General features: G+C 45.3%; 1 protein-coding gene across 10 annotated transcripts in view; it reads right to left on the reverse strand.

Annotated features, from left to right (window-relative positions):
- LOC140412798 (lethal(3)malignant brain tumor-like protein 4) overlaps nucleotides 1-21,825 on the reverse strand; it is a 181,739-nt gene that overhangs the window by 19,039 nt on the left and 140,875 nt on the right. For 8 of the 10 annotated variants that reach the window (XM_072500854.1, XM_072500856.1, XM_072500855.1 and 5 more), the window contains 3 exons: nucleotides 17,474-17,644; nucleotides 7,319-7,486; nucleotides 7,136-7,221 (listed from right to left, as the gene is read on the reverse strand). In XM_072500854.1, the coding sequence (XP_072356955.1) occupies nucleotides 7,136-7,221; nucleotides 7,319-7,486; nucleotides 17,474-17,644 (425 nt within the window). Of the gene's footprint in view, nucleotides 1-1,198; nucleotides 1,397-7,135; nucleotides 7,222-7,318; nucleotides 7,487-17,473; nucleotides 17,645-21,825 lie in introns of those variants that run through there. The other 2 variants (XM_072500860.1, XR_011942050.1) reach the window with 2 other exon arrangements.

The following is a 21,825-nucleotide window of genomic DNA, read 5'->3' on the forward strand; positions in this document are numbered from 1 at the left end:
GGACTCTCAGGGTTGTTAATATATACTGTATAGTATGTATAGGTCGTTGCTACAGATAATTATATATTGGACTGTTAAATTATATTTTTGGAGAGTGTTACTTGTGACAAGGCAGTTGCCAATTAGGGCTAGTTTTCATTTTTGTTATTTATTATTTATTCATTTTTTGTTTATAAACTAGGTCATTGTTATTTGTGTTGTTATAATATTGTGTAAAGGATGCACAATGTACTGTGTTGGTTGACCAAAAATTTTCAATAAAATATTTAATAAAAAAAAAGATAATAGAAAGAGAATAAAAGAATGTGGAATGAATCATTCCCACGTTTAAGACTCTCGCTCGAAAGAGACATTTATAAAGAGGGAGTGGTTTTAACAACCTTTTAAAAGCGATATTATTTATTGATTTCCATCCTTTTCCAACTGACCACAAGGCTGTACTCCTGCTCTCGGCTTATAAGCAAAAACTGAAGCAGGAGAATCCATCAAAGAAAGTTGTGCATTGTTGGTCTGAGGAATCGGATGATCTATGGGACTGCTCAGAGTCAATGGACTGGTCAGTATTTAAAAACTCTGCGACCAGCCTGAACGAGTACGCCACCACAGTAACTGACTTCATTAGTAAGTGTGTAGAGAACTGTGTGCCAAAGAAACAAGTCCGCGTGTTTCCCAACCGGAAACCCTGGATGAACAGGGATATCCACTGCTTGCTGAAGTCTAGGTCTGAGGCGTTCAAGTCAGGTGACCCTGACCTATGCAAGAAAGCCATATATGATCGAAGGAGATCCATCAAAGATGCCAAAAGACTGTACTGGACCAAGCTCGAGTCCCACACGGAACCCCGCCGACTATGGCAAGACATAACGGGCTACAACATGAAGGCATGTAAAATCACCGGCTCCAATGCACCCCTCCCTGATGAGCTCAACGCATTCTATGCATGCTTTGAACAAGAGGTCAGCGAGAGCAAGCCCTCCACCCCAGAAGTTTTGGATGAACATGTATCTGAGATCACCATTGTGGACGTCAGAGCAGCCTTCTCGAAGGTCAACCCTCGGAAAGCCACTCGCCCGGATGGTCACTCGGGTCTTGCGCGGATCAGCTGGCGGAGGTATTCACCGACACCTTCAAGCTCTCTTTACAACAATCTGAGGTCCCTATCTGCTTCAAGAAGATGACCATCATCCCTGTACCAAAAAAAAGCCAAGCAGCGTGCCTTAATGACTATTGTCCAGTGGCTCTGACATCCATCATCATGAAGTGCTTCGAAAGGTTAGTCATGGCACGAATCGACTCCAGCCTCCCGGATTGCCTTGATCCACTACAGTTCGCCTACCACTGCAACAGGTCCACAGCAAACGCCATCTCCATGGCCCTGCACTCTACCCTGGAACACCTAGATAACAAAGACACCAATGTCAGGCTCCTATTTATCGACTACAGCTCAGCCTTCAACACCATCATTCGTACGAAACTCATCTCCAAACTCCGTGGCCTTGGTCTCGGCTCCTCCCTCTTTGACTGGATCCCGAGCTTTCTAACCCACAGGCCACAATCAGTAAGGATAGGCAACAACATCTCCTTCACGATCATCCTCAACACTGGTGCCCCACAAGGTTGTGTCCTCAGCCCCGTACTATAATCCTTGTACATCTATGACTGTGTGGCAAAATTCCCCTCCATCTCGATTTTCAAATTTGCTGATGACACCACCGTAGTGGGTCGGATTTCAAACAATGACGAGACAGAGTACAGGAATGAGATAGAGAATCTGGTGAACTGGTGCGACGACAATAATCTCTCCCTCTGGGTTTTGTGTGGGCCGGGAAGACCCCGAGAGTGAGGAAGGGATTCTTACAGCGTAGCAGGGATAGGGGGGGGCTGGCACTACCGAGCCTAAGTGAGTATTATTGGGCCGCTAATATTTCAATGGTGAGTAAGTGGATGGGAGAGGAGGAGGGAGCGGCGTGGAAGAGATTAGAGAGGGCGTCCTGTAGGGGGACTAGCCTACAGGCTATGGTGACAGCCCCATTGCCGTTCTCACCGAGGAACTACACCACAAGCCCGGTGGTGGTGGCTACACTGAAGATTTGGGGACAGTGGAGACGGCATAGGGGAAAGACTGGAGCCTTGGGGGGGTCCCCGAAAAGAAACAACCATAGGTTTGCCCCGGGGGGAATGGATGGGGGATATGGAATGTGGCAAAGAGCAGGAATAACGCAACTGAAAGATCTGTTTGTGGATGGGAAGTTCGCGAGTCTGGGAGCGCTGACCGAGAAATATGGGTTGCCCCAAGGGAATGCATTCAGGTATATGCAACTGAGGGCTTTTGCGAGGCAACAGGTGAGGGAATTCCCGCAGCTCCCGACACAAGAGGTGCAGGACAGAGTGATCTCAAAGACATGGGTGGGGGATGGTAAGGTGTCAGATATATATAGGGAAATGAGGGACGAAGGGGAGACTATGGTAGATGAACTAAAAGGGAAATGGGAAGAAGAGCTGGGGGAGGAGATCGAGGAGGGGCTGTGGGCAGATGCCCTAAGCAGGGTAAACTCGTCGTCCTCGTGTGCCAGGCTAAGCCTGATTCAGTTTAAGGTATTACACAGGGCACATATGACTGGAGCACGGCTCAGTAAATTTTTTGGGGTGGAGGATAGGTGTGCGAGGTGCTCGAGAAGCCCAGCGAATCATACCCATATGTTTTGGTCATGCCGGGCACTACAGAGGTTTTGGATGGGGGTGACAAAGGTGCTTTCAAAAGTAGTAGGAGTCCGGGTCGAACCAAGCTGGGGGTTGGCTATATTTGGGGTTGCACAAGAGCCGGGAGTGCAGGAGGCGAGAGAGGCCGATGTTTTGGCCTTTGCGTCCCTAGTAGCCCGGCGCAGGATATTGCTAATGTGGAAAGAAGCCAAGCCCCCGCGGGTGGAGACCTGGATAAATGACATGGCGGGGTTTATAAAGCTAGAGCGGATTAAGTTTGTCCTAAGGGGGTCGGCTCAAGGGTTCACCAGGCGGTGGCAACCGTTCGTCGAATACCTCGCAGAAAGATAGACGGAATGGGAAAAAGGCAGCAGCAGCAGCCCAGGATCCGGGGGGGTGGGGGGGGGGGGGGGGGGGAGGAGGAACCAGAAGGACTCTCAGGGTTGTTAATATATACTGTATAGTATGTATAGGTCGTTGCTACAGATAATTATATATTGGACTGTTAAATTATATTTTTGGAGAGTGTTACTTGTGACAAGGCAGTTGCCAATTAGGGCTAGTTTTCATTTTTGATATTTATTATTTATTCATTTTTTGTTTATAAAATAGGTCATTGTTATTTGTGTTGTTATAATATTGTGTAAAGGATGCACAATGTACTGTGCTGGTTGACCAAAAATTTTCAATAAAATATTTAATAAAAAAAAAAAAATAATCTCTCCCTCATTGCCAACAAAACAAAGGAGATTTTCATCGACTTCAGGAAGCATAGTGGAGAACATACCCCTGTCTACATCAATGGGAACGAAGTAGAAAGGGTCGAGAGCTTCAAGTTTTTAGGTGTCCAGATCACCAACAACCCGTCCTGGTCCCCCCATGCCAACATTATAGTTAAGAAAGCCCACCAATGACTCTACTTTCCCAGAAGACTAAGGAAATTTGGCATGTCACCTATGACTTTCACCAACCACTACAGATGTACCATAGAAAGCATTCTTTCTGGTTGTATCACAGCTTGGTATGGAGCCTGCTCTTCCCAAGACCGCAGGAAATTAGAAAAGGTTGTGTACGTAGCCCAATCCATCACGCAAACCAGCCTCCCATCCATCGACTCTGTCTACAATTCTCGCTGCTTCGGAAAGGTAGCCAGCATAATTAAGGACCCCATGCACACCAGACATACTCTCTTCCACCTTCTTCCGTCAGGAAAAAGATGCCAAAGTTTGAGGTCACGTACCAACCGACTCAAGAACAGCTTCTTCCCTGCTGCCATCAGACTTCTGAATGGACCTACCTCGTATTAAGTTGATCTTTTCTCTACACCTTGCTATAACTGTAACATTATATTCTGCAGTCTCCCCTTCCTTCCCTCTTGTACAGCATGCAAGAAACAATACTTTTCACTGTACACTAATAAATGTGACAATAATAAATCAAATCAAATTTTCTCACTTTTGTGAGATTCAGTGCTAATTACTGCACTATGACAGATAGAACTATGCATCTGAGTTATGAACTTTGAGGCAAATAAAATGGTAGAATCATGGAATCGCTACAGTACAGAAGGAGGCCATTCGGTCCATTGAGTCTGCACCGACCATCCGAAAGAGCACCCTAACTAGGCCCATTCCCCCGGTCTATCCCCCTCTCCCCACTGAATCCCTGGACACTAAGGGGCAATTTGGCATGGCAAATCCACCTCATCTGTATATCTTTGGACTTTGGTGGAACATGGAATTTTACAGCACAAGAAGTGGTCATTTGGTTCATAATGCTTGTAGCAGCACATTGAAAAGAGTTATCCAATTAGTGCCAAGCACCATTCCCCATCCCATACAAGTATATAGCTAACTCCCTTTTGAAAGTTGCTATTGAATCTGCTTCCACTGGTCTTTCAGGAATGCATTCCAGATTAACAACTTGCTGCATTAAAAAAATACTGCTAATCTTCCCCTGGCTCTTCTAATTATCTTAAATCTGTGCATTCTGGTTATTGATGCTCCTGCCAGTTGAAGCAGCTTCTCCCCATGTATTCTATGCAAAACCTTTCATAATTTTGAATCCTTTTTCCTTGGGATAATGTGGCTGCAATCAAATTAAAATGAAATCCAAGTAAATTGACCGTCACATATTTAAAATTTGTGAATTAGGGTGCACTTCAATCAAGGACAATCATGACAAATGTTATAAGCTCAGCCTGCTGCAGGCACACAAGTACATATCCTGCAGGGTTTAATCGTTGCCTGCCAATTTCCAAGAGTTTTAACTTGCCTGTTGCTTTTTAAATTTATCCCCATGATTAATAACCAGCATCAGTTCAGTTGGTGACACATTCTCAGTTTGAGTCAACAACTTTAATGTAATCAAATGTCCCAACGTGCCACACAGGAATGTTAGAAATAATACCCAAAGTGCAGGAGAAGATATTAGGTCAGATGTTGCATAGTTGAATAGCTTGCTCAAAGAGAGGAGTTTTAAAGAGCGTTCTAAAAGAGAAAAGTGAGGCAGCGAGTGGAAAAGGGAATTCCAAGGCTTGGCAGCTGAAAGCATGGCCACCAATGGCGAAGCCATTAAAAATCACGGATACTCAAGAGGCCAGAACTAGAGGAGAGCTGACATCTCTTTGTGACTCCTGACCCACAGCAATATGGTTGACTCTTAATTGCTGTCTGAAAAGGCCTAGCAAGCCATTCAGTCGAAGGGCAATTAGGGATGGGCAATAAATGCTGGCCTTGCCAGCGACGCCTGCACCCCATGAAAAGAATAAATAAAAGATACAACTCGTTTTCACTGCAGTGCATGATCAAAATAGTAGCTGCCATTTTCTGCACTGTTAACTCTTCATTACAGAGTGACTAAAGGACATTTGCTTTTCATTGACTATAGAATTCTAACATCAAACATGGGGGAAAAAAAGCTAAAGAAAGATTGAAACTTGCGACCTCAAAACTATTAGCTTCAGTTGTACTTGTACTTCATTCCGAGTATAAGACTATATTGACCTGAACATAATGTTAATGCTCTTGTTTGCCAATTGTTCACGATCAGATTTGAGTTCAGAATTACCCAGAGCAGAACAGGAGCTACAAGTGATGATTCAGCTGAACAGAAATTGCAGAGCACGCAAGCTGGGAAATGATGGGCCACAGCACCTAAATGTCCATTAAATTTAAAGTTAGGAACTCACGGACCTGCAATTCCTGACCCATGCTGACTACTAATTTTATTCTGCAAAGGAAATTCTGGCGGCAGAAAATATGGGAAAATGTTCGGAACTATTTCAACATTTTGACAGGTTTTGAGAGAAAATACAGAGACCCCATTTCCATTGGCAAGAGAGTGAGTAACCAGAGAACACAGATTTACGGTAATTGTTAAAAGAATCAGTGAGAAGGAGGAGAATTTTTTGTACGCAGAAAATTAAGATCTGCAATTTACTGTTCAATGGGATAAAAATGCACGAGATAGGAGCAAGACCATAAGGCCCATCGAGCCCACTCCACCATTCAATATGATCACTGCTTCAACTCCCCCTTCCCACCCACTCCCCATACCAATTGATTCTCAGACACCAAAAACGTGTCTATTTCAATCTTAAATATACTAAATGATGGACGCATTGGTGTAGAGAATTACGAAGATTCATAACCCTTTGAGTAACTAAATTCCTCCACATCTCAGTCTTAAATGATGGGTGGTGGAAACAGACTCAATGGTAACTTTGAGAAGGTAGTTGAATATATACTTGAAAGGGGGAAACGTGCACGGCTGTGAGGAAAGAGTAGTGAAGTGGAATCAAAAAGATGTCCCCTTCAAAGAGCTGAAAGGTATCCTACTTTGGTAAATTTTACTGGTACTGCATGTTTGCAAAGCACAAGTGAAATCCATAGAGGAATAAACATAGAAACAGAGAAAATAGAAGCAGGCGGTGGTCATTCGGCCCTTCGAGCCTGCTCCACCAATCATTACGATCATGGCTGATCATCAAGTTCAATACCCTGATCCTGCCTTGCCCCCCCATATCCCTTGATTCCTTTAGCCAAGAGCTAAACCTCATTCCTTCTTGAAATTACACGTTTTGGCCTCAACTACTTTCTGTGGTAACAAATTCATCACACTCTGGGTGAAGAACTTTGTCCTCACCTCCGTGGTAAAACTATGACCCCTAGTTCTGGACTCCCCCACTATCGGGAACGTTCTTTCTGAATCTAATCGTAAAAGGAGCATACCATATGGTGGCTGCAGCTGCACCACCATAATAAAGTTATGGCTGATCTTCTCCCCAACTCCACCTCCCTGCTCTATTCCCATAGTGCTCGATTACTTTAGTGTACAAGTGAAACATGTGCACAAACAGCACTACATTTACACCGTCAGTCTGACAAGCAAATATCTGCAATAATTTGGATAGTGCCATTTGATTAACATTAACCTGCCATTTCTTTTAGTCTGTCCAACGTTGTTTCCTCTCCTCCTTTCACAAACTGGAGTTTTAAGTACTTTGGTGGCCGTCCAACTCTAAATACAACAGACACATCATTACAACACATGGAGCAATAGAAGCCACAAATTTTGTTTTAAAAATCAAGAGGGTAATCATATACAGATGATTTACTTTCTCGGTTTTATCTTGCCAGCAACTGATGCTTCAGGCTTTTTGGCTGACATTTCTTCACAGTGTTCTTCTCCAACTTCTTTTGTCTGCCCATTTTCCACGATGGGATGACCCGTCAGGTAACTCATTTCGATTTGGTTCCCACTACTATTCTGCGAAACCGTTTTTCTGATGAAAGTTGGGAGAAGGCCAGAATTTATTAAAATTACAGACAACCTTTTAAGGTCTAAGAATCCATATCAAATACCCATCAACTGCATGAAAAAGGGTTTGATTAACCAAAAAAGGGCAGAATCTCTGCTCTCTCTGGTGGCGAGTTTGGAGGCGGGAAGGGCATTTAATTCCGAGGAATGATGGTGCACATAAACCCTACTACTGCCCACCTCTGCCTGTGGGTGAGCCTCCCTCCCCACTGTCAATTGAGGACCTTAAGTGATAAATTAATGACCATTTAAGGACCTCATCTAGCCATTGATGGTATTAACCAGGCTGCAGGTGGCCCTGTCACCGTGCAGCATGCACAGCAGCTAAAACATTGCGGCTCGCATCAGCTCCTGGGGCAGGTCCTCAATGCCGATTAGGGAACTCAACATTGGAACAGTGGGAGATCACAGAACCATGCCTCTGCCCCTGCCCCCCACTACACCCCGGTGTCCATACCACTCACGGGCACAAAACACACCCACTCCCCACATTACTTACCTGTTGCTTGGGGTGCTCTGCAGTCCTGAGACTCCAGTGCCTGTCCTTCCAGCAGCAGCCATGGCCTCCCCAGTGATGTTGCAAAGCACAAAAGCTGCTCTACCTTCCGACTGGTATGTGGTTCAGTGGGCCTTCCTGAAAACAGGCACCACAGGTCTCTCGCTGGCTCTCCAGCCAGCAGGCAAGATCCCCAATACCTCAACAAGATTCTGCTTTGCTTTTATATAACATTCTTCACAAGCATCAGACGTCTGAAAGTGGTAAACAGTCAACATAGTATGTTTGAAGCATACTGACTGTTGTAACGTAGGAAATGCAGGAGTTAATATATGCACAGCAAACTCTCACACACAGTAATGTGATAATGACCCAGACAATCTATATTTTGTGATTTAATTTTTAAAAAATTATTTTTATAAAGTACCCAATTAATTTTTTCCAATTAAGGGGCAATTTAGCGTGGCCAATCCACCTAGCCTGCACATATTTTGGGTTGTGGGGGCGAAACCCACGCAAACACGGGGAGAATGTGTAAACTCCACACGGACAGTGACCCAGAGCCGGAATCGAACCTGGGACCTCGGCGTCGTGAGGCAGCAATGCTAACCACTGCGCCACCGTGTTGCGCTATATTATGTGATGTTGATTGAGGGCTAGACATTGGCTAAATCACCAGGGATAACTCCCTATCTCTTCTTGAAAACTTCAGCACATGCTCTTTTATTTTCACCCGAGCATGTAAATGGAGCTTCAGTTTAATATCTTACCTGAAAGATGGTACCTCTGACAGTGAAGCATTCTCCTAGCGCTACATTGGAGTGTCAGATTGGGAAAGAAAAGCGGTCTCATCCCTAACGTCATCTAGAACATAGAACATTACAGCGCAGTACAGGCCCTTCGGCCCTCGATGTTGCGCCGACCTTTGAAACCACTCTAAAGCCCATCTACACTATTCCCTTATCATCCATATGTTTATCCAATGACCATTTAAATGCCCTTAATGTTGGTGAGTCCACTACTGTTACAGACAGGGATTCCACACCCTTACTACTCTGAGTAAAGAACCTACCTCTGACACCTGTTCTATATCTATCACCACTCAATTTAAAGCTATGTTCCCTCGTGCTCGACATCACCATCCGAGGAAAAAGGCTCTCACTGTCCACCCTATCTAATCCTCTGATCATCTTGTATGCCTCAATTAAGTCACCTCTTAACCTTCTTCTTTCCAAAGAAAATAACCTCAAGTCCCTCAGCCTTCCCTCATAAGATCTTCCCTCCAGACCAGGCAACATCCTGGTAAATCTCCTCTGCACCCTTTCCAATGCTTCCACATCCTTCCTATAATGCGGCAACCAGAATTGCACGCAATACTCCAAATGCGGCCGCACCAGAGTGTTGTTTAGCTGCAACATGACCTCATGGCTCCGAAGCTCAATCCCTCTACCACTAAAAGCTAACACACCGTATGTCTTCTTAACAACCCTCTCAACCTGGGTGGCAAGTTTTAGGGATCTATGTACATGGACACCAAGATCTCTCTGCTCATCCACACTACCAAGAATGTTACCATTTACCCAGTACTCTGTCTTCCTATTATTCCTTCCAAAATGAATTACCTCACATTTTTCTGCATTAAACTCCATTTGCCACCTCTCAGCCCAGCTCTGCAGCTTATCTATGTCCCTCTGTAACGTGTTACATCCTTCCGTACTGTCCACAACTCCACCGACTTTAGTGTCATCAGCAATTTTACCCACCCATCCTTCCACGCCATCCTCCAGGTCATTTATAAAAATGACAAACAGCAGTGGCCCCAAAACAGATCCTTGTGGTACACCACTAGTAACTGGACTCCAGGCTGAACATTTCCCATCAACCACCACCCTTTGCCTTCTTCCAGCTAGCCAATTTCTGATCCAAACTGCTAAATCACCCTGAATCCCATGCCTCTGTATTTTCTGCAATAGCCTACCGTGGGGAACATTATCAAACACTTTACTGAAATCCATATACACATCAACTGCTTTACCCTCGTCCACCTGTTCAGTCACCTTCTCAAAGAACTCTATAAGGTTTGTGAGGCACGACCTACCCTTCACAAAACCGTGTTGACTATCTCTAATTTAATTATTCCTTTCCAGATGATTGTACATCCTATCTCTTATCAACCTTTCCGAGACTTTGCCCACAACAGAAGTAAGGCTCACTGATCTATAGCTCCCGGGGTTGTCTCTTTTCCCCATCTTGAACAAGGGGACAACATTTGCTATCCTCCAGTCTTCTGGCACTATTCCTGTAGACAATGATGAGGAAAAGATCAAAGCCAAAGGCTCAGCAATCTCCTCCCTAGCTTCCCATAGAATCCTAGGATAAATCCCATCCGGCCCAGGGGACTTATCTATTTTCACACTTTCCAGAAATGCTAACAGCTCCTCCTTATGAACCTCAAGCCCTTCTAGTCTAGTAGCCTGAATCTCAGTATTCTCCTCGACAACATTGTCTTTTTCCTGTGTGAATACTGACGAAAAATATTCATTTAGCACCTCTCCTATCTCCTCGGACTCCATGCACAACTTCCCACTACTGTCCTTGACTGGCCCCACTCTTACCCTAGTCATTCTTTTATTCCTGACTTAGCTATAGAAAGCTTTAGGGTTATCCTTGATCCTACCTGCCAAAGAAAGGCAAGGGCAGCACGGTAGCATTGTGGATAGCACAATTGCTTCACAGCTCCAGGGTCCCAGGTTCGATTCCGGCTTGGGTCTCTGTCTGTGCGGAGTCTGCACATCCTCCCCGTGTGTGCGTGGGTTTCCTCCGGGTGCTCCGGTTTCCTCCCACAGTCCAAAGATGTGCAGGTTAGGTGGATTGGCCATGATAAATTGCCCTTGGTGTCCAAAATTGCCCTTAGTGTTGGGTGGGGTTACTGGGTTATGGGGATAGGGTGGATGGTGTTGATCTTGGGTAGGGTGCTCTTTCCAAGAGTTGGTGCAGACTCGATGGGCCGAATGGCCTCTTTCTGCACTGTAAATTCTATGTAAAAGACTTCTCATGTCCCCTCCTGGCTCTTCTTAGCTCTCTCTTTAGGTCCTTCCTAGCTAACTTGTAACTCTCGGGCACCTCAACTGAACCTTCACGTCTCATCTTTACATAAGCCTCCTTCTTCCTCTTAACAAGTGATTCAACTACTTTAGTAAACCATGGTTCCCTCGCTCGACCACTTCCACCCTGCCTGACAGGGACATACTGGGTGCATTTGGGTGCAATTGTCCGATAAATATGTCAACATAAATTACGAAGCAACAGTTATTGAAGTAGTTTCTATTCAAACAGATTAAAAATTCAATTGAGTACCAAGTGCTTGAATTCACCACCCTAGTTGTGTCTCGCTCAAAAGATAAACATTACACCATTAATAACGATTGATTCTCAATTAGTCAACTTTCTTTGCATATTTACAACAACAAAAATGGAAGGAAAGCTGCATTTCAAATGGATGTATAAACGTCAGGAGCACTCACCAGGGTAGATTAATCCCCAATGATCAGGTTGTATTGCGATTTTCATTCACAAATTTATGGTCATAAAATGTTGTTACTTTTAATATCTAGGATTAATTATGCAAAATATTGAAAATCCTCATTACCAATCACACTTTATTCTCAAATTATTCAGACAGTTTATTATAGATTCACACCACATAAATTTGTAAAAGATTCAGTGTCTGATGAGTGACGTATGGAAAGCTGAAGCTGCCCTGTTAACCAACAACAGGGAATGATGCAGTTTTCAAATTTTAGAAATGTTCAGTCTAAGTGGCAACATAGAACATAGAATTTACAGTGCAGAAGGAGGCCATTCGGCCCATCGAGTCTGCACCGGCTCTTGGAAAGAGCACCCTACCCAAGGTCAACACCGCCACCCTATCCCCATAACCCAGTAACCCCACCCACCACTAAGGGCAATTTTGGACACTAAGGGCAATTTATCATGGCCAATCCACCTAACCTGCACATCTTTGGACTGTGGGAGGAAACCGGAGCACCCGGAAGAAACCCACGCACACACGGGGAGGATGTGCAGACTCCGCACAGACAGTGACCCAAGCCAGAATCGAACCTGGGATCCTGGCGCTGTGAAGCAATTGTGCTATCCACAAGGCTACCGTGCTGCAACACTTTAAAATATCTTGTATTCCCTAAAGTCTTTTACCACATTCAATAATAAGAGAAAATAAATCATCAGGAAACTTATACAGCCTGGGTATATAATTTATACAGTACTGTAGAACAGAGATTTGCACATTCCGGACCACGACCCATGGGTGGGTTGCGGGCGGGTGTCAGGAGCATCGCGGAGTGATCGGTCGTGTCATTTCTTTTCACGGGAGAAGTGCCCAACAGCCGCGACCGGCTTTTAAGAATCCCGGCCGACCACGACCAGCCTTTAAATGTGAATGATGCTATCTTCCTGCCAGAAGCGAAAGCAGAGAGTAGTCGTGCGCCCGGCACGTACGTGCCTATGGCACGAAATCACGGAGGTGAGATTCCTCCATTTCCTAGCTGCCAGCAAGCAAGGGAACAGGACTGTGAACAACTGAAGATGGATCGTTTTGTTATGAGAGAGAAGGCCAGAGACACAAACAGGTCAGAATCTCACAACTGAATCTGGAGACAGCTGCCCAGGAGAGTCCACGGCGAGACAAAGCAGTGCTGGTGTGAGCTATATACAGAGCTCCAGGGCCTCTGCTGAGCAACCTACCAAGAAGAAACTGAAATCAGGAACAAAGCAGTATAAAGATGATTTCTTGAGGTATGGCTTTATTACTTGTGCCAATGCAAATCAGGCTTCAAAGCCCATGTGTGTTATGTACAGGGAAGTACTGGCAAATGAGAATTGGATGCTAACTATGTCTCAACTATGAGACATAGTTCGCATCAAATTCTAAACAAACTGAACCTCAAATTGCAAGGGAAGGATGATAATTGCTTTTGGCACTGTGAAGAAATAGATGCCTTCCAAAAGTTATTGAAAGTTTGGTGTGTGAGAGCACAATGCCAAAACTACTACCTGTTCCCCACACTACTACTACTACACACCGAAGAAAACAGTGTTAGTAAGGGAATTGTCAATAGACAGGCAAAGCCTTATTCAATCTCATCTGGCTACACTGATCAACAGTTTTTGTCACTACTTTCCACAGGAGAAGTTTCAGATTTTGAAAGAGAAGAGATGAGTGAAAAATCCTTTTGAGTTTGAGACCACAGAGTCAATTATTAACTTACAGCTGACACCACCTGAAGAGGCTGAACTTCTGAGCCTCACCTGTGACAGCACATTAAAAACACGCCACAAGTCTATGGGGCTGTCAGCACTCTGGAGCAGTGTCTCCAAGGAGTATCCAGTGCTGAGTAAAACAAGCATTTTGTTGCTATTTCCCTACACAATGATCTAAATGTGCGAGATTGGATTTTCCGTCCTCACAAAGGTAAGACAACACAAAGGAACTTGCTAAACTCTGCACCTGATATGCGCATTGCCCTCTTCGGTGAACCCGATTAGCGTGAGACAGTGAGACCAAGCAGGCTCATCTGTCACATTAAAGGTAAGCGAACATGATGGGTCGTGAAGGTCGGCTGGCCTGGGTTGCGAAAGACGACTGGCTGGTAAAAGTGGGTCCCGGGAAAAAAAGTTTGCAAAACACTGCTGTAGAACACGACCAAAAACTAAACAATTGGATCCATATCATTAGTTATTTCTACTTTTGTAGGAAGTATAGCATTTCTTTATTCATGGTAGAAAGTTGGTTTATAAATCAACTCAAAATTTAGAAAAATTTATAGCTTTAAACGCAACCCCTCTAGACTGCTCTGCCGTTCATTAAAATTATGGCTGATCATCTACGTCAACTCCCACTTTCCCCCTCTATTCCCCGATTCCCTTTGTGCCAAAGTCTTTTATTAATCTCAGCCTTGAATGTGATCAATGACTGACCACAGCCCTGTGGGGCAAAGGATTCTACAGATTCACTACCCTCTTGAATGAAGAAATTTCTCCTCGTATCAGTCCTAAATGGTTGAGGCGATGATCACTACTTATAGACTCTCCAACCAGAGGAAACAGCTTCTCAGCATCTATTTGGTTAAGCCCTCTTAAGAATTTTATAAGCTTCAATGAGATCACCTTTCATTCTTCTGAACTCCAGAGAATGCAAGCTCATTCTACTCAATTGCTCGCCATAGGACAGCTCTCTTATCCCATGGATCAATCTAGTTTAAAAAAATACATTTAGAGTACCCAATCATTTTGTTTTCCAATTAAGGGGCAATTTAGCCTGGCCAATCAACCCAACTTGCACATCTTTGGGTTGTGGGGGTGAAACGCACGCAGACACGGGGAGAATGTGCAAACTCCACATAGACAGTGACCCGGGGCTGGGATTGAATCCGGATCCTCAGCGCTATAGGCAGCAGTGCTAATGAATCAATCTAGTTAAACTTTTGTTGCACCTCTTCTATGCCAAATATATCCTCTTCTTCCCTAAGGCGATAAAACTGTAGACAATACTCCAGGTATGGTCACACCCAAGTCCTTTGCTGGAAATAGTGGCTAGGGTCAGAACAGCAAGGTAAATTACTTTTCCGTAAGTTTTCTTGTTGCCCAAGAGGATCAGAAGTGACCCTCCTACAAAGAAACCTATCGCTTTCCCGCCCTGAATTGCCCACCTTGTCAAGGATATTTCTTAAACCGTAAAATTCTTTCAGAAAAGCCTCCCAAAGAGCTAATGGGCACATCAAACAAAAGTTGAAGTAGCGTTGGTGGGGTGTTTCTCGGTGGCTGCATCGCCAAGATTCACCCCGCTATTTACTGGCACTTTGTTGGGAGAGTTTCTCCCCGCTTAGGCAAACATCCTGCACTGTTGAGCTGATCTCTCCAGCAGGGCTGGCTCTTCACAGATCTCTAAACACCCATTCAGCCACTCCCCCTACCCCCCTCAAAATTTGTCTGGGGCCCTAGAACCCCCGCCTCACCCTGGCTCTTATGGGCAAGTCTCCCCCGGGCCAGACCCCTGGCGCTGCCGACCTGTCACTTGGCACTGCCAGCCTGGCAATGCCCCTGGCAGAGCCATGTGGGAATCCTGGCAACACTAGTCTGGCAATGCTCCTAGCAGTGTCAGGAGTGCCAGGGTACAACCCTGCCCTGTCCCCGACCATCCAGGGGTCTCTCATGGCCTCAAGGTGCAGTCATACCTGGTGCACATTTGTCAAAACCAGTGTTAAACGGCACCCTGGCAAAGTCTCACAAGCATGGCCGTTGACTCCCGGGTGCATATGGTACCAGTATTTGAATGAGCCTAATGTCTCCTTTAAACGTGCAGATCAGGATCTCGTCCAACTAGGGCAAGATCCAGAAGATGTTGGGTGGAAAGAGTCGGGCGACTCATGGTCGGCCCGGTGCAGAGCCCGTTTTGGGACTCTTGCGCAATTTACCCGTTGCTCTCAGATCCGCACCAAGTGCAACACGTTTGCTAAATTGCGCCCAATAGATCTTGATTCAAAAAACTTATTTTACTTTGCCTTAAAAGGTTTACTAGTGCTCAAATTCTTGAATGCGTTTCCTCCACCTGGTTAGCTCAGTTGGCTGGTCAGCTGGATGCAGATCATCAGCAACTGCATGGGTTAAATTCCTGTACCGGCTGAGGTCATCCACGAAGGCTCCGCTTTCGCAGCCTTGCCCCTTACCCGAGGTGACTTGACTCGAGGTTAAACCATCACCAGTCATCTCTCTCTTAAAAGGGTGGAGCAGCCTAATGTCCTCTGGGGCAATGGCAACTTTCACTTCATTACTCCCCAGCAATCAATGGGCCTCATTATCAGTGCCGTTCCCTGCCCTCCTCAGATTCAAGGAGTTGTTACAGATGGGGCGAAACATGCCATTGGAGGCCAAAAAAGGTGCACACAATTTTCATTCTGGTCCAAAGAATACGAAAGGATTTAACGTCTCTCAACATTGGTGGCCATTTCCATTGCAGGAGAGACCGGATTCTACCACCATTTCCAGGCACAAGCTAAGGGGCTGGAGTGAACCTGTGGTATATGGGGCTAAGTAAACGTACCTGACCCCAGAAATATAGGTGGGCGCAGGAAGGTTAGAGATTGAGTTATAGTTTTCAGGATTATGTACCAAATCGGATTATTATACTAGTGTTGCTCCCCAAGGAGCAGACACGGTTAAGAGGTGATTTGATAGAAGCATTCAAAAATCATGAATGCATTTGAAAAAGAAAATAAGGACAAACTGTTTCCAGTAGCAGAAGGGTTGGTAATCAGAGGATACAGATTTAAGGTGATTGGCAAAAGAACCAGAGGTCATATGAGAAAACATATTTATTGTACGGCTTGTTCTTGGAACGCGATGCTTGAAAGGGTGATGGAAGCAAATTTAATAGTAACATTAAAAAAACAATTGATAAATACCTGAAGGTTAAAAAAAATACAGGGCAATGGGACAAAGCAGGTGAGTGATAGTAATTGAATAGGTCCGCTAAGGAGCCAGCGCAGGCGCATCATTTTATGATTTCAAATGACTACATGGCTCCTTTACAAGTGAAGCAGCCTAGTGCCTGAAATGAGAAATTATCAGTTCAAGTTTGTTTCAAATAAATTAGATACAGTAGAATGAATAATATTTCTGTTTGTGTCATTTCTTTACCTCCCTCTCCTTTAAGCCCCCAATCTGAAGTTAACTGGTGTTGAGAAAATGGTGAATCACTTAAGTATGAAGGGGCTGATTTGGAGTTTGCAATCTACCCATACCTTCAAATAAACTATTATAAACTATCTGAGACAAGAGACTGCATGTAAACAAACAAATCAAAAGGGGGCGGGGTATATTATTTTTAAATGGCCATTTTGTTGGAAATCCACAATAGTGCAGCATGAGGAAAAATGCTGTTACGCAATGAGTAGCTACGGTTTGGAATGCTGTGGAAACAGATTTATTAGTTTCTTTAAGGTAACTGGATAAATTCCTGAAGGAGAAAAAAAACATTGCAAGGATATGGGGAAAGAGCTGGTGTGTGGGGCTAATTAGACTGGTCTTCAAAAGAGTTGATGCAGACTCATGGGTTGAATGGCTTCCTTCTATACTATTCTAGGACTACAACAGATGGGAGAGTGGAGAATGTTTTCACGGCAAAAAACTTTGCTCTCAAGATTAATTACAGTAAGCTATAACAAGCATAAAGTACTGGACTGCTCTGACAGCATCTGTGAAGAGAGAAGACTTTCTGTCAAGTCATCCAGACTCAAAATGTTAGCTCACTTCTCTCCACAGATGCTGTAAACCCTGCTGAGATTGTCCAGTATTTTCGGTTTTTGTTTCAGATTCCAGCATCCACAGTAATTTATTTGTATTAAAGCAAGCTACATCTGTTGTGTTACCGCTACTCACTTAAGCATGGAGGTGTCTTCTGATGACTCAGATGTCAGTGAGATTGCCTGCGTTCCCATTTTCTTTAGCTTTTGAGCAGCCGAGGTAGGTGACTGCCTCTCTCCACTTAAACGGTCTGGTAAAACGGTTTCTTTGTTGAGGTTAATTTCAGAATATGGACAACTAACTAACCTAAAATAGAAAAACAACAAATCACTTTTTGGAGGGCTTCTAAACTTATATCACAAAATATTACCTATGTACAGTTAATATAAAAGTGATCAACATTTCTGCCAACAGTTAACTGACATCTACGCCTATTTCCTGTCACCTTTTTCCATTAGAAACGCCCATGTCCACACATACAATGGAAATTGCCTATGTAAACATGTCATGCTGTAATTCTGCTTACGCACCAGCTGAGGTGCTGTAGTTCTTCAGCTTTGCATCTTTCAGCTGCTCAGCCTGTACTACGTAGTCACTCCTATGTTCCAACGAATGATACTTTCAAATTGCTACAAATTTTGTTTAACAATAAATAATATTTTTATGCAATAATTGTATTTTATAAAGGCCAAATATAAGACTGTAAATCTTTGTGCCCTGGTCAAATGATCCCCTAACCCTTCCACAGACCAACTAACAGTTTTATAAATTTTCTGCCTCTCAGATTTGCATCATCATAACATTGCATCCTTCCCCTAAATAATTGCTTTTTAACGTTCATGAAAAGGATGCAAATTTTAGTTAAGAACTTAAACTAATAAGTAATCTCTACTCACTGTAGATGCCCCTCTATTCTAATGCAATAAATGTACGTTGCTTCTCCTGTTAATCTTACTGAAGAAGATCCAGGAGTAGAGTATATTTCACTCCACCGACCTTTCTTTTACTAACAATGTAAGCACTGAAGAATAAACAATGGTTAAAAGCTGTCAATCAATTATGTTTTTAAAAAACGGTTAATGTTAGCATGGAGGATGAATATTAATCATTATAAATATTTAAACACAAAATCTTTACAGTCCAGAAGGAAGCCATTCCACCCATCGAGTCTGCACTGGCTCTCTGAAAGAGCACACCCCCTGCCTTATCCCCGTAACATTCCACACTTGCTCTTTTCAGATAGAAATCAAATTCCCTTTAGAATACCTCAATCAAATCTGCCTCCATCACCCTCTCTGGAAGCTCATTCCAGACTCCTCTGGGTAAACCATTTTTCCTCACTTCATTTTACTCCTTTTGCCAATTATTTCCTGGTGTACTCATGAGAGTGAACAGTTTCTCACTAATTATCCTGTCCATACCCCTCAGGATTTTGAATCCTCTATCAAGTCTCCTCTCAGCCTTCTTTTCTCCAAGGAAAACAGTCCAAGCCTCTCCAATCTATCCTCACAGCTACAATTTCTTATCCCGAGAATCATTCTCGTGAATTTCCTCTGTTCTCACTCTCTAATATCCTTCAAGAATGGCACCCAAAACTGGACACAGTCTCAGTGCTGGGCAGCACGGTAGCACACGTGGCTAGCACTGTGGCTTCACAGCGCCAGGCGGAGTCTGCATGTTCTCCCTGTGTCTGCGTGGGTTTCCTCCGGGTGCTCCGGTTTCCTCCCACAGTCCAAAGACGGGCAGGTTAGGTAGATTGCCATCACTGTCCAAAAAAGGATAGGAGGGGTTATTGAGTACTGGGATAGGGTGAAAGTGAGGGCTTAAATGGGTCGGTGCAGACTCGATGGGCCGAATGGCCTCCTTCTGCACTGTATGTTCTATGTCTCCAGGTGAGGCCCAACTAGTGCCTTACACAAGTTCAACATGACTTTCTTACTCTCGTACTCGATGTCCCTATTAATAAAGCCTAAAATACTGTATGCTTCATTAACTGCTCTCTCAATATATGCCTGCCACCTTCTTTTTTTTTTCAAACAAACAATTTTATTGATGTATTTTTTGGCATTGTAAACAGTTACAGAAATATGCAAACATCAACAGAAAACCAACATTTCAACCAAACCATAATGCACATATCGACTCCTCTCCCACCTACACTCCCTGCCTGTTTATCCCTCCTACTCTACCCTAATCTCCACCCCCACCCCCCCCGGACGCTCTCTCCCGCGAATAAGTTGATGAATGGTTGCCACCTTCGGGCGAACCCCAATACAGATCCCCTCAAGGCGAACTTGATTTTTCCCATACCCAGAAAACTTGACATGTCCGAAAGTCATAGTCCGCTCTTTGGGGGTTTTGAGTCCCTCCATGCCAGCAGTATTCCGACGCCGGGCTATCAGGGAAGCAAAGGCCAGAATATCGGCCTATTTCTCTCCCTGGACTCCCAGGTCCTCCGAAACCCCGGAAATTGCCACCTCTGGACTCATCACCACCCTTGTTCTCAGCACCCGAGGCATGACATCCGCAAATCCCTCCCAGTACCCCCAAGCTTAGGGCATGCCCAAAACATGTGGACGTGGTTCACTGGTCCTCCCGCGCATCTAGCGCACTTGTCCTCTACCCCAAAGAATTTGCTCATCCGAGCCACCGTCATGTGAGCCCGGTGAACGACCTTAAACTGAATCAGGTCGAGCCTGGCACACGTTGCGGTTGAGTTTACCCTACTCAGGGCTTCTGCCCATACCCCATCCTCCATCTCCCCGCCAAGTTCCTCCTCCCATTTGAGTTTCAGCTCCTCCGTCTGGGACTCTTCGCCCTTCATGAGCACCTTGTAAATATCCGAGACTCTACCCTCTCCTCCTCCTTCTCCTCCTCCAGAGACTATTCTGTCCTGAATCCCTATTGGCGGGAGGCATGGGAAGGATGGGACCTGTCTGCGTACAAGGTCCCGCACCTGTAAGTACCTAAAGTCATTTCCTCTTTCCAACCCAGCTTTCTCCTCCAAATCCCTCAAACTCGCAAAGTTCCCCTCCAGGAACATATCGCCCACCCTCCTCGCCCCCACCCGCCACCATGCTCGAAACTTTCCATCCATGTTCCCGGGTGCGAATCGATGGTTATCACAAATTGGAGCCCAGACCGATGCCCCCACCACCCCTGCATGCTTTTTCCACTCGCCGCAAATCCGCAGGGTCGCCCCCACTACTGGGCTGGTGGAGTACCTGGCCGGCGCAAGCGGTAGGGGAGCCGTGACCAGGGCTGCCAAACTGGTGCCCCTGCACGAAGCCGCCTCCACCCGCTCCCAGATAGACCCCGTACCCACCATCCACTTCCTTATCATGGCTATGTTAGCCGCCCAGTAGTAGTTGATCAGGCTCGGCAATGCCAGTCCCCCCTCACTGCGGCTCCTTTCAAGCATCGCCTTCCTCACCCGCGGGGATTTTCCCGCCCAGACAAAGGTCATGATGATTTTGCCCGTCCTTTTGAAGAAGGACCGTGGGATAAAGATCGTGAGGCACTGGAAGATGAACAGGAATCTAGGGAGGATTGTCATCTTTACCAATCTATCCGTTTCTGCTCTGTCCGTCCTATCCCTGTGAGCCCAAATTGAGATCAGCTCCCCCGTCACTACTGCCTTCAGCGCCTCCCACAGGGTCGCTGCTGAAACCTCCCCCGTATCATTCACCTGCAAGTAATTTTGCAGGTCTGCATCCTCCCCGTAAGTGACAGCGGGAGTGCATCCCATCTCCGAAACTCCGTCTTCATTTGTTCCATCACTCTAGTCAAATTTAACTTATGTAACCTGCCCCGGTCTCGTGCCACCTGTATCCCCAAGTACCGAAAACTTTCCCAACCAGCCTAAATGGCAGCTCCCTCAGTCTACTCTCCTGGCCCCTTGCCTGCACTACAAACATCTCACTCTTGGCCATATTTAATTTGTACCCCGAGAACCGGCCGAACTTCCTCAATGTTTCCAGTATATTTTCCATCCCGGCGAGTGGGTCTGACACGTACAGGAGCAGGTCATCCGCATAGAGAGAGACCCTGTGCTCCACCCCACCCCCCTAGTCATTCCCTTCCATCCCTTTGCAGCTCTCAGCACAATCGCTAACGGTTCTATGGCCAGCGCGAACAGCAACGGGGAGAGTGGGCATCCCTGCCTGGTCCCGCGATGTAGCCTGAAATAATCTGACACTATCCTGTTCGTCCTTACGCTAGCTTTTGGGGCCTTGTACAGTAGTCTGACCCAATTAACCAATCCCTCCCCGAACCCAAACCGTCCGAGTACCTCCCACAAATAGCCCCACTCCACCCGGTCGAATGCCTTCTCAGCGTCCATTGCTACCACCACCTCCACCTCCTTTCCCGACGGGGGCATCATGACCACATTAAGCAATCTTCTCAAGTTAGCTGTCAGCTGCCTGCCTTTCACAACCCGTCTGATCGTCCCCAATCAGCTCCGGTACGCAGTCCTCAATTCTAAT

The sequence above is a fragment of the Scyliorhinus torazame genome, chromosome 1, assembly GCF_047496885.1.
Source record: "Scyliorhinus torazame isolate Kashiwa2021f chromosome 1, sScyTor2.1, whole genome shotgun sequence".
NCBI classification, from domain to species: domain Eukaryota; kingdom Metazoa; phylum Chordata; class Chondrichthyes; order Carcharhiniformes; family Scyliorhinidae; genus Scyliorhinus; species Scyliorhinus torazame.